Source organism: Muntiacus reevesi, chromosome 3, assembly GCF_963930625.1.
Source record: "Muntiacus reevesi chromosome 3, mMunRee1.1, whole genome shotgun sequence".
Classification (NCBI taxonomy): Eukaryota; Metazoa; Chordata; class Mammalia; order Artiodactyla; family Cervidae; genus Muntiacus; species Muntiacus reevesi.
The window spans coordinates 58,011,084-58,023,138 of NC_089251.1; the positions used below are offsets into that span (position 1 = coordinate 58,011,084).

A 12,055-nucleotide genomic window follows, 5' to 3' on the forward strand; every position below is an offset into this window, starting at 1 on the left:
GGGTGGGTAGAGAGGTGTGCATGCGTGAGCACATCTGGGTGTGCATGTATACGCACATCTAGGTGTGTACACATGTGTGGGTATGCACTGGCCATGCAGGACAGCTTCCTCCTCAGGACAGAGAACCCTTGGTTGGTGGGTGGTGCACAGAAAGAAAGCTGAGAGCATGAAAGTGTGTGGAGGTGTGTGAATGGCCTCAGACAGCAGGGGTATGTGGGACTCATGTTAAGCAAGATGAACACAGATGCTCTATACAGCCTGTGTCCTGAGGCCCCAGCCCCACCTTATGCTGACATCCACTTGGACTGCCCAGCCTCTGCTGTACCTCTTGTTGGCAAAGTGGTTCTTGTAGGTGAGATGGCAAGTACAGAGTGTCTCAGCTTCTGTAGATTTTGCTGCCTCTTGAGTGAGGTCACCCCTGTTCTGTCCTGCAGACCCAAACTTCATTTTCTTCCCTGGTTTCCCTGTGTTGATGACCCAACGGGTCTGAGATGCATCAGATGTTCTCAGCAAGGCAGACACCCTGTTTCTGACACAATCTTTTGTTGGTTGGTGTGTTTTTCTTTTTTTAAGTGTGTAATCCTCAGTACGTCTCTGCCACAGGCACCACTGAGTTTATCTCTGAAAAGCTTTTAAAGCACTCAGGAACAGAACTGAAAAGGAAAAGGACGACTGTTAAGAGAGGGGTTTCTGTGTACAAGTTGAGTCAGCGGTGTGTGGCCTCTCAACTTGGAGCATACCTGTTTCCAGCACAGATTTGGGGTCTGTGTTTCAGATGTATGGCCAAGTCTGTCTGGGAGAACTGGGCTGTCATTCCAGGTTCCTTTTTGTGTGTTCATTGTGGAGGTACTAAGCTGGTTTTGTCAGTCCTTGCAGATACACCTGCCAGAGTGAAGCAGAAGTTTTGAGAATGGAGTCCAGTGTGAGTTTTGAGGATAGAGTCCAGTGTGATCATTTTTTGTTGGTTCCTGTAGACTTTAGTTTAATTGTCTAAATGCAACCTGTAAGACTAGTCAGCCCATGCTATGTATTGTAATTGTCCCCTGAAAAGGTTGATACTACGATTACTAAGTGCACAGTCAAGATTCCTATTGACTGATTGAGAGGGAGTTCAAGCCCACAGAAGTGGTTTCCCTTCAAACAGAGAGGGGCAGCTGTGATGCGGGTGGAAACCGGTCCCCCAGTGGTGGCAGCAGCTCATGGTGGCGAGCACACGGGACCTAGACAAGTAGCTGCATCTGAAATCTGGGCAACGAGCTTTTCTCATTCAGAGTCAATGATTTCTAGCAGGACATCACATTAAGTTGTTCTCACATGAGATCCGGTCCTGGCCCAGATCAAAAGGCTTAAGAGAATTGGGTCCAGAGTGCTTGCAACCCGCCTGAGCAGAAACTCAAAGAAAGCACCAGAAACCCTGTCACAGTAGGAGGTGATCAAGGGACAAGGATGATTCAGAGTCAAGGAGTCTCGTCCTGATTTAGGAACATTGGGTTTGAAGAGGCTTCTTAGAAAGGAGAGGGGTAAAAGCAGCCCCCCCCCCCCGAGTGGATACAGTGCCCCCAGGTTCTTCTCTATGGGGCCAGGGAAGGGGGAAGTCTTTAGCAGGAGGCAGAGAGTATCACTGTCTTAGAGAAAACCTGTGACTTGTCCATCAGACAAGTAGGCCATGGTCCCTGTCAGACCTCGGGACCAAGTCCTTTAGAGGTAGAGGAGGGTACTTTTCTTATCTGCACTCCACCCCTAGGAACTTGAAGAAGCAGCAGTGTTACATTTGTCTCGGATTATGAGAGGAGAAAGCCTTTTCTAAATAACTAAAGTATTGCTTGTTTATTTTAACCATTTTTTTTGGCGGGGAAGCCTTTCCACATTTTGTTCCCTCTGTTTTAATTTAGAAAACTGAGCTATGACAGCTCATCGTTTGCTGGGCCACTGGCTCTCGGGGTGGGTAAGAGGCCCTCTGGGACTTGCTTAGCTCTGCCCCTGCCATGGCCCCAGCTTGACCTGAAGGCTGCCATGTGGCCCAAGGGTGTGCTGGGCTGCTTGTCTGGCTGGAACCCAATGTTACGCGTGGCACTGTCTGCTGTGTGTGCGCCTATCTTGTGCCAAAGAGATGCTCAGGGACTCTCAAGCGTGCTGCTGCTCTTCTCCTGATGGCAGGGTGAGCCGGCTGCGCTGTCTTCATTCTCCTAACCAGGTCTATGTCCACCTGTCATCTGCAACTGTGAGGAACCGTTCAGATGAATAAGTCCATCACTTATCCGTTTCCTGCCTCCACTTCCTGCCAGCACCTTCTCGTCTTCTTTCTGCCTATCTGTTGTCTTTTTCCTGTTCACTCTGGCATCTCTAACGTGAGAGCCTACTGTTCAAAGCTGCATGAGCCCGGAGCGCCACAGCCTAACCTGACTCAGGGTCCGGTTTCTGCAGGACCCACAGGCATCCCCATTCAGTTTCCTTTTCTTTCCTCTAGGTCTCTGCTCAGGGCTCACCTTTGGTCACTGCAGGACCTGTGATTCCTCAGTAAGCATAGCCGCTTTTTTAGAGTGCCTCTTCAAGATGCGTTTCATTTTTTTAAATATCCCAAGCGATTTCAGTATAAATGAGCAAGATTCTTGCTTGATACTTTGCATTTAAAAATATTCCGTATTTTTCTGTATTGAAAAGTAAAAAGATCTGAGTTCTGGGAAATCTGTGCTTAGGCGAGGGGGAGGGGGGTACATATTTCAGAACAACAAGCAAAGCATTGGCATATCTTACGATATCCGGGGTCAGTAATGTGTGGGTATTTCAGAGGCGTGTGTTAGACATGGTTTATCAGCCAGTGAATAAACCAGATGACCCTGCTTTGGCCCTTTTCTATCTTGCATCTCAATATCGAGTTTTCTCTCTCCCCCTCTCTTGCTCTCATCCCTTGCCTCTAATTGCCATTTACATTTAGCAGCTAAAGATGAAACAGTGTTAGTTCTTCATATTTAATCATTATATTCCATCCATATCATTAAATCTAGAAAATTCAAAATTCCTACCTGCCTTCTCTAATGCTCATTGTAAATCCTTATGTATTTGTTCAGACTTATTCTGTGGATACAGCTAGGAAACTATATTACAGTGAAGAATAACCAGTAACTAAATTTCTGTATACTCTGTAAGCTGTCAGTATTTTATTTTTTCAATTGCTGTAGAAAGTGACAGCTTACAACTGGGTTGAGGTCTGCAAAGCATCAGCCTTTGGTGTAGGAAGCCGTTTTTCTCTGTAAGATGTTAAAGCTCCCAAAGAGATCATCTATTTCCCCCTGTTTTGTGTCCCTATGTTTTTGTGTCATTTATTACGAAGGGCTTTGGATGGAGTTTTCTCTCTGCTGTATTATGTGTAAAAGAAGGTGAAGAGTGTTGAATCCCCTCTTTTGGGGGGAGATGCTGTAGAAAGTGGAACGGAGGGCTGCTTGTTACCTGAAACCTGATCTACGGCGAGAGCAGGAAGTGGTGCAGGCAGCTGGGCGGTGTCACTGGGTGCCCCGGGGGAATCCCAGTCACCTGGCCGAGGGCGGCTCAGTGGTTCCTCCTTGTCCACGATGGGAGGAGACCTCCCATCACCCTCTCCTGCATGCTGCTCAGACGATGCTCTCTCCTCCTGTGGGCCTTCACACACATCTGGAAAACTGTAGAGTACAGCTGCCTCCATCCCCCCAACACCCTCCCTCCCCGCCCAGTCTAGGCACACACGCCGTTCACACCCCACTCCTCCTCCTTTCCATCTGGGAAGCCTCTGAGCCGTGCTCCTGGGTCCCACGATGGGGCCTGTGCTCAGAGGTGTAACCGTCTTCATACGTGGCTGTGCTGCCCCCACGGCAGCCCGCTCGGCACTGGAGTGCGTGGTGTGTCATCCTGTCGGCCGTTGAATCCCAGTACTGCGTGAGACCCTAGAAAATATTCTCCACATTCACTGATGATGCAATTGTCCAGCATGTGTGTGTAGATTCAGAGTGACTGGGAGCCAGCAGCAGCCAGAGGAGGTACCAGCATGCCCAGCCCTTCCTCTGCATCCCCTGACCCCTGGGCTTGTGAACTCGGGTCAGACTTGGTGGCCTCTGGCTCAGGATTGCTGCCACCAGGGGTCCGGACAACCTCCCTTCAGGCTGCAAGTGTAACATGGAGAGAGATGAGTGTCCAGTAAATCAGTGGGAACTGAAAAACAGCTCTTTCAAACTAGAGTGCAAGTGTGAGTGTGTGCATGCTCAGTAGCTCAGTCCTGTTCAACTATTTGCAACCTCATGGACTGTAGCCCACCAGGCTTCTCTGGTGAAATTTCCCAGGCAAGAATGCTGGAGTGGGTTGCAATTTCCTACTCCAGGGGATCTTCCCAACCCAGGGATCAAACCTGCATCTCATCTCCTGCATTGGCTGGCTGATTCTGTACCACTGAGCCACCTGAAAAGTCTGTCAAATAATTCATCTGTAACAGTATTCAGAATCATTTTCATAAAAACCCCCAGATCATTAGCTCCCTTGATGTAAATGTTTATTGATATACCTGCTGTTGTTGTTCAGTCACTCAGTTGTGTCTGACCCTTTGCGACCTCATGGACTGCAGCATGCCAGGCTTCCCTATCCTTCACCATCTCCTGGAGCATGCTCAAACTCATGTCTGTTGAGTTAATGATGCCATCCAACCATCTAATCCTCTGTCACCCTCTTCTCCTGCTCTCAATCTTTCCCAGCATCCGGGTCTTTTCCAGTGAGTCAGCTCTTCACTTCAGGGGTCCAAAGTATTGGAGCTTCAGCATCAGTACTTCCAGTGAATATTCTGGGTTGGTTTCCTTTAGGATTCACTGATTTGTTCTCCTTGCAGTCCAAGGGACTCTCAAGAGTTTTCTCTAGCACCACTGTTCGAAAGCATCAATTCTTTGATGCTCAGCCTTCTTTATGGATATACTGCTCTCATGTAAATTCACAAATACCTGTTAGAAATGTCCCCCCCCCCCCAAGAATTAAAAGCTGTAGTGGAAATTTTAAAAAAAAAACTGTATCTTGGGACTTCCCTAGTGGTCTAGTGGCTAAAACTCCGAGCTCACAATGTGGGGGACCCAGGTTCAATCCCTGGTCAGGGAACTAGATCCTGCATGCTGCAGCTAAGACCCAGAGCAACCAAATAAATCAATCAATATTTCTTTTTTTAAAAAATACATTTCTTTTTTTTAAAAAAAGAAATGGGTCTAATAAATTTTAATATATGAGAAAGGTGTGTACAGTTGGCACATGTATTAATAGCCCCAGTGTAAACCTTTCCATCTTCCTACTCCATTTCTTGTTAGCCATAACTGCAGAAGGACTGTGAACAGGCTTGTCTTCTAGGCTGGAGGGCTCCATTTTCATTTACAGAAGAGAGGTAATTCAGGCTTTGCTCCCAGTAATCTGCTGATCACTGCAGTCATTTAGCAAGGAGAAAAGATCATAGAAATTGCTAGAGGTTCTTTGAACTGTTTCCCTTGTTTTTAACAGCACACAGGCACAGGCAGACCCAGAGCAAGGGGTAGGGGGCCCACAGCCCCAGTAGGCACATTCCGGTCCTCCCAGCGAATGTTTTCTGCCCTGATTGTGGTTCCTCAGGGGCTTCCCTGGTGGCTCAGATGGTAAAGAGTCTGCCTGCAGTGTGAGAGACCCGGGTTCTATCCCTGGGTTGGGAAGATCCCCTGGAGAAGGAAATGGCAACCCACTCCAGTATTCTTGTCTGGATAATCCCATGGAGGAGGAACCTGGCAGGTTACAGTCCATGGGGTCGCAACGAATTGGACATGACTTCCCTTTTCTGTGGTTCCTCAGCCAATGAAGGGGAAACACCTTGTCTGATGAGATGAGCTGAGGAGCCCAGATGGAGGGAGGAAGGTTTACATTCTGCTCTGCTCCGCTCTCAGTAAACATTTCTTTCCTGGAGGCCGCTAAGCCCACCTCTTCTCTCCACTGCCAGGAGTCTTTACCGCCTGTCCTTTGAAAACAGTTCCTTCTTGACTTGCAGGAGAAACTCTGCAAGAAGTGTTGACATTTTGGTCTCAAGATGCGGGCGAGGAAAGTACTGGCCCACCGGAGATGGTGTCTGCGGCATCTCCCCGACCTCTAGGGGCGTGTGACTGCAAGTCAGTCCCACCCCAGATGCTGGGCTCGTGGGCTTCATTCCTCTGTTCATTCCTTCATTCTTCTGTGACATGCTTGGTTTCAGAGTGTTGCCGATTCTTCCTGCCCAGTGCCCACGGCCAGTGCAGACCAGTGTGGCTCCATCCTTCACACAACTTCCCCAAGGCTTTTGGGAAAGACAAGCCTGTAAGGACCAAGACTGGTGGTGCCAACTTCTTGGGGATCCGCTCCCCACCCCCCCACCTCTGGAGCAGCCCCTTTTCTCGTCACATCCAGGGGGCTGGGTTCTTGAGAAGGGAAGAGAATCCGGGCTGTGCCACCCAGGGGGTCCCCTGCAGGCAGTATCTAGAGCAAGGTCTGACCCCTCAGGACAGAGTCAGACAGGCTTCCCCAGCCTGGGGGTAGGCTTTGTCACAGAACCACCACCTCCAAGGTGCGTCTTAGCACATAAATCACATTCCTGTCTTGTTCTCATGGCCCTGAACACTTGAAAGCACTGTGGGTGGTTCACTCAGACCTCATCTCAAACTGCATTTGAAGCTCCTGGACGGCCCTGCCCCTGAGCTGCTCATTCAGGGGGTCTGCAGTGGGGCCTGAGAATTCGCTTTTTCTGACAAGCACCCAGGTGATGCTACTGGACTTGGAGCACAAATTGAGACGCCCTGGGCCAGTTCATCCTCAGGCTTCCTTTAGAACTTGGTGACGTGTAATAGTGCGTTTTAGCACATAGATCAGAATCACAAAGATGCTGGAATGAGTGTTCTCCGAAGGTTCGGCACCCCCCTGCTTGGTGTAAACTTAATTCCTCCCATGTCCTTAACTTCAAGGTTTCTGCTCAGGAGCCCACAAAATTAAAAATTACTGTCTCTGCTACAGCGACCAGTTTTACTGCCGTAATGCATATGTACAGGAGACACATCAGGAGGCTAAATTAAGGCACTTAAATTAAAAGCAAATTCAGAAAGTCATCTGCTGATTGTGGGGCACAAGTAAAATTGAGTCTATCACATAGTGACGCCGACTCACGCACTCCCTCCGTACGATGCCACTTTGTCTATGAACTGATTAAGAGTCTCTAAAACTAGCTCAATGCCCGGCTGGTCTTAAACGTAAAACTGAAGTTGCCTTCTATCTTTATCAGAAAGCACAGGCTTTTGGCACAGAACGTATATGCTTCTAAAAATGAACAGATCTTGAAACTACACATTGCTTCTTGAAAATCGGAGGCCCCAAGAGAGAGCTGAGTGGTCCCTAACGTGTATGTACTGCTGGACACAGGGCATGCTGACTGCTCGAGTCTTCACCCACTGGAATTGACCGCCACATGACAGGAGCCAAGGGGCTGAAGCTCAGGCCGTCCTGTGCAGAGCACCTGTCGGGCGGGACCTGTTTACTTTGTTCTGTTTTCAGAACCATACACAGCATCCCACTTGGGTGGGAATACTGATAACACTGAAGCCAGTTCTCATTCATCTTGATTAGTCTTGTGTAGACGTGAAAATAGCAGTGATTTGAGAATTGTGCAGTTGATTACTTAAAATGTCCTTCTGTGCCGTTGAGACTATTTTAACTTTTTTGTATTAAAGTATGGCCAATTAATGGCAACCCACTCCAGTACTCTTGCCTAGAAAATCCCATGGAGGAGGAGCCTGGTGCAGGCTACTGTCCATGGGGGTTGCAAAGAGTCGGACACGACTGAGCGATTTCACTTCACATGGCCAATTAATGAGGCTTTCCCGGTGGCTCAGCGGTAAAAAATCCGCCTGCCAATTCAGGAGCTGCAGGAGACTCAGATTTGATCCCTGGGTCAAGAAGGTCCCTTGGAGGAGGATATGGCAACCCATTTCAGTATTCTTGCCTGGAGAATCCCATGGACAGAGGAGCCTGGCAGCCTACAGCCCCTGGGGTCACAAAGAGTCGGACATGACTTAGCAACTAAATAACAGTGGCCAATTAACAATGTTGTGATAGTTTCAGGTGCCTGGCAGAGGGACTCAGCCATACATATACATGTATCCATTTTCCCCCAAACTCCCCTCCCTTCCAGGCTGCCACATAACACTGAGCAGAGTTTCTTGTTTTATACAGTATGTCCTTATTGGTTATCTGTTTTCAATATAGCAGTGTGCATGCTGATGGCTGGTTTATCTTTTTGGGGGGGAGGAACATAAGAGATCAAGTTGAGAAAATAATTTTCAAGTTCTGTATCCCCCTCTCCACCCCCTGTAGGCCCCTAATCCTCTAATGGCTGTAATTCTGGAAATAACACATAACCCAAGGCCTAATTGGATCTAGATCTTCCCATCTCTTCCTGAAATTTTATCCCCCCAGTGTTTCCTGCGCTTCCCCCAAGGCATTGGGCCCTGGGTTTAGTACAGGGGTAAGATGAGGTTTTCCCCTCAAAGATTTATTTGGTCTGTTTTGGGCAAAGGGATACACAGTTATTAACTAACTAACTGAATATGTCTATCTCTGTGATACTTTTTTAAAATATATTTATTTTAATTGGAGGATAATTACTTTACAATATTGTGATGATGACAGTTGTGACTGTTGAGGGCCAGCGGCCCACCACAGATCTGGGTTCTCCCAGACCCCCCTTTCCCTGAGTTGTCATTGGTTTATATGGAGTTGTCTCTCATTCTGCAAGATTTGTTCACTTTTGCTCAAACATTTATAGAGCCAGTGTAAAAACCAATGAAGGGGTGCTTGTTGGTTTTGTCCTGGTGGGAGACACGTGAGCAGGGGCTGGGTTGGTGGGTCATCACCAGCAGTGAGTTCCTGGTTTGGGGAGGGGTGGAAGTCTGGGCTCAGAATTCACTTTAGACCTGGATCATACAGCTCCCACCATCTGTAGGGCTCTCTGTGGACACAGCCATGGATTAGACGCAGCCCTGATCAACAGATGTGTCAGGATGTCTTCTGCTGGATAGTAGCCAAGGAGGTGTTTCAGTGTTAAAGAATCCACGTGCCACTGCAGGAGACGTGGATTTGATTCCTGGGTTGGGATGATTCCCTGGAGAAGAAAGTGACCACCCGCTCCAGTGTTCTTGCCTGGAGAATCTCATGGACAGAAGAGCCTGGTGGGCTGTAGTTCATGGGGTTGCAAAGAGTCAGACACGACTGAGCGACTGAGCGACAATAACGACAAAGCCAAGGACAGTGGAGCTTATCCAGTTTGGGGATGCAGAGGCATCTCCACGTGGCCATTCTGTGCTCTGAGACCCTCAGGAATGGTTGAGCAGAGGGCAGGGTGGGACATCCTTCCATCTCATTGATTGGGAATGTGTCACCCATCATGTTCCAATCTCATTCCTTACTTGTAGTAATCCACCTTTCCTAACACTGCTTATTGAAGGGACCGTCTTTTTTCTGTTGTATATTCTTGTCTCCTTTATTACAGATTAATTGACCCCGAGAGTGTGTAGATTTATTTCTGGGCTCTCTATTCTGTCCACTGACTTTTTTTTTTAATTGAAGATTATAATTGTACAATATAGAGAAGTATAGAACAAAATGCAATTATTGGAGGATAACTACCCAACAATGTTGTGTTGGCCTCTGCCACACATCAACATGAATCACCCACAGGTGTACATATGTCCCCTCCCTTCTGAAGCCCCATCCTGTTTCTCTCCCCATCCCACCCCTCTAGGTTGTCACAGAGCACTGGGTTGAGCTCCCTGTGTCATAGTGCAGATTCCCACTGGCTGCCATACACATAAGGTAATGTGTATGTTTCCCTGCTGTTCTCTCAGTTCGTCCCACTCTCCTTCCCCCACTGTGCCCAGAGGTCTGTTCTCTGTGTCTCTACTGCTGCCCTGCAGATAGATTCATAAGTACCATCTTCCTAGATTCCATACACATGTGTTAATACACAATATTTGTCTTTCTCTTTCTGACTTCACTTTGTATAATAGGCTCTAGGTTCATCCACCTCATTAGGACTCATTCGCATGCATTCTTTTTTTATAGCTGAGTAACATTCCAATTTCATATATATATACACACACACACCACAGTTTCTGTATTCATTCATCTGTCTGTTCTATTGACCTTGGTGTCTATATTTGGGCCAGCACCATGTTGTTGGCTGAGCTTCTAATAGTGGTAGGAGCCAGAGGAACTGTATTTCTAGCCGCTGCCTATGTACAGACCACTTTCTACAAATCCAAGAACTAGCTGGGGAAATGAAAAACATGCATTGGTTAGCATCGGTGCTGTGCATTTCAGAACAAGTCTCCAGTTTTCAAAGAGCGAAAGTACATTTTACACCGAAAGTGCTAAGTACAGTGTCACTTTTCTTCGAGCCAGAACGCGAGCATCTCACCAGCCTCCGGGTGGTTCTAAAGATCAGGAGGTGGCTGCCCTGGCTGTGGACTGGAGCCCGGGCTCCCCAGCCGGTGCACGGAGCCCAGTGGTAACCCGTGTGTGTTCTCTTTCCCCCACAGCCCAGTGACTTCTCCGTGTCTCTCAAAGCATCAGGGAAGAACAAGCATTTCAAGGTTCAGCTGGTGGACAACGTCTACTGCATTGGGCAGCGGCGCTTCCACACCATGGACGAGCTGGTGGAGCACTACAAGAAGGCCCCCATCTTCACCAGCGAGCACGGGGAGAAGCTCTACCTCGTCCGGGCGCTGCAGTGATGCCCCGGGAAGGCGCCCTGGCCGGGCTCTCTTGCAGGCCCCGTTCTCTCCACCTGGTCCCCTCGTTGTCCAGGTCGGTTATTTGCCACCCGCCCCACTCTTTGCCATCCCGGGCCCTCCCGGCTGGTTTTCGTGATGGGAGGTGGACAGAGCGAGTCGGTTCACTTTTTTCCTCCTCCATGGGAGACAGCCTTAGTCCATTCACACCGCTCGCGCCAGCAGACCCCCCCCTTACAGACCTCGGGCGCCGTGTGGATGCACCAGAGCTGCCCTTATGTCCATGAGCCACAGAGCAGGCGGCACCTGCCTGGGGACCCCCAGTCCTGACCCCAGCAGCCCTCCATCCGTGTCGTTTGTGCTCCCACGGCTCCCAGGCTCTCCGGGGACAACCCCGGGTGCTCTTAGCAATACTGGAACCACCGGGCAAGACGGGAGGGAAGATGCTGTCCAGTGCCTTTGGGGCTGCACTTGCAATAAAGAGAAGAGGTCCTGGAATGCCAGTTTGCAGAAGAGGGGCCAGAGACTGGGGGAGACGGTGGTTTCGGAAATTTCCCCCCGACGTGCCATCAGCAGAGTGCTCTTTCCTCTTGCCCTTCGGCTCGTTTCAATCTCACAGTGATGTATTTAATTCTCAAAGTCATATGTACCTGTAGCCATTTGTTGACACTAATGCAGATGATTAAGGAAAACAGGTGATCTTTGGGGAGGGGAGCAACCCACACTTCACACACACACACACACACACACACACACACACACACATACACGCACACACAAAATATATATATATATATATATAGTATTTGCTTTACAGGGAAATTTTTCAGGGTTTACAAAAGGATATGTGATTGGTAGTAAGAGACACAGAATGTTTATGGAGAAATTGCATTTTCTTTTCTCTTTACATCCGAACTCCTTTATAGTTCCAATATACAGTCTTGAGATGGCACATTCCTACAGTTGAGGAAGGGGTCTTGAGACCTCCTAAACTGCATACTCAATTTTTTGGATATTGTAATAAAAAAGTATTATGACGAGACCCCATGTGTGTTCATCTTTTGCCAAGCCTGGACTGAGCAATGGGGAAGGAGTTCCTATAAGCTTGAGCACTCAGTGCCCCCAGGGGAGCATTTTGAGGGAGGACTTCTAACAAACTTATTACTTGTGTGTTTTCTTTTTCTACCACCACATTTTTGTATCTTGAAATAATAAATTTTAATTAGCGTGACTCCAAGAGAAACCAGAATCTCAAGTTTGGTCTTAAAATTACTCTTTGGAAATTA

The 12,055-nt window shown here is 48.3% G+C and overlaps 1 protein-coding gene across 4 annotated transcripts in view; it reads left to right on the forward strand.

Annotated features, from left to right (window-relative positions):
* The window catches only part of NCK2 (NCK adaptor protein 2), a 114,465-nt gene extending 102,654 nt beyond the window's left edge, over positions 1 to 11,811 (forward strand). For all 4 annotated transcript variants that reach the window (XM_065929188.1, XM_065929189.1, XM_065929187.1 and 1 more), the window contains one exon: positions 10,578 to 11,811. In XM_065929188.1, the coding sequence (XP_065785260.1) occupies positions 10,578 to 10,772 (195 nt within the window). In that variant the 3' untranslated portion in view covers positions 10,773 to 11,811. The remainder of the gene's footprint in view (positions 1 to 10,577) is intronic.
* The last annotated feature ends 244 nt before the right edge of the window (positions 11,812 to 12,055 follow it).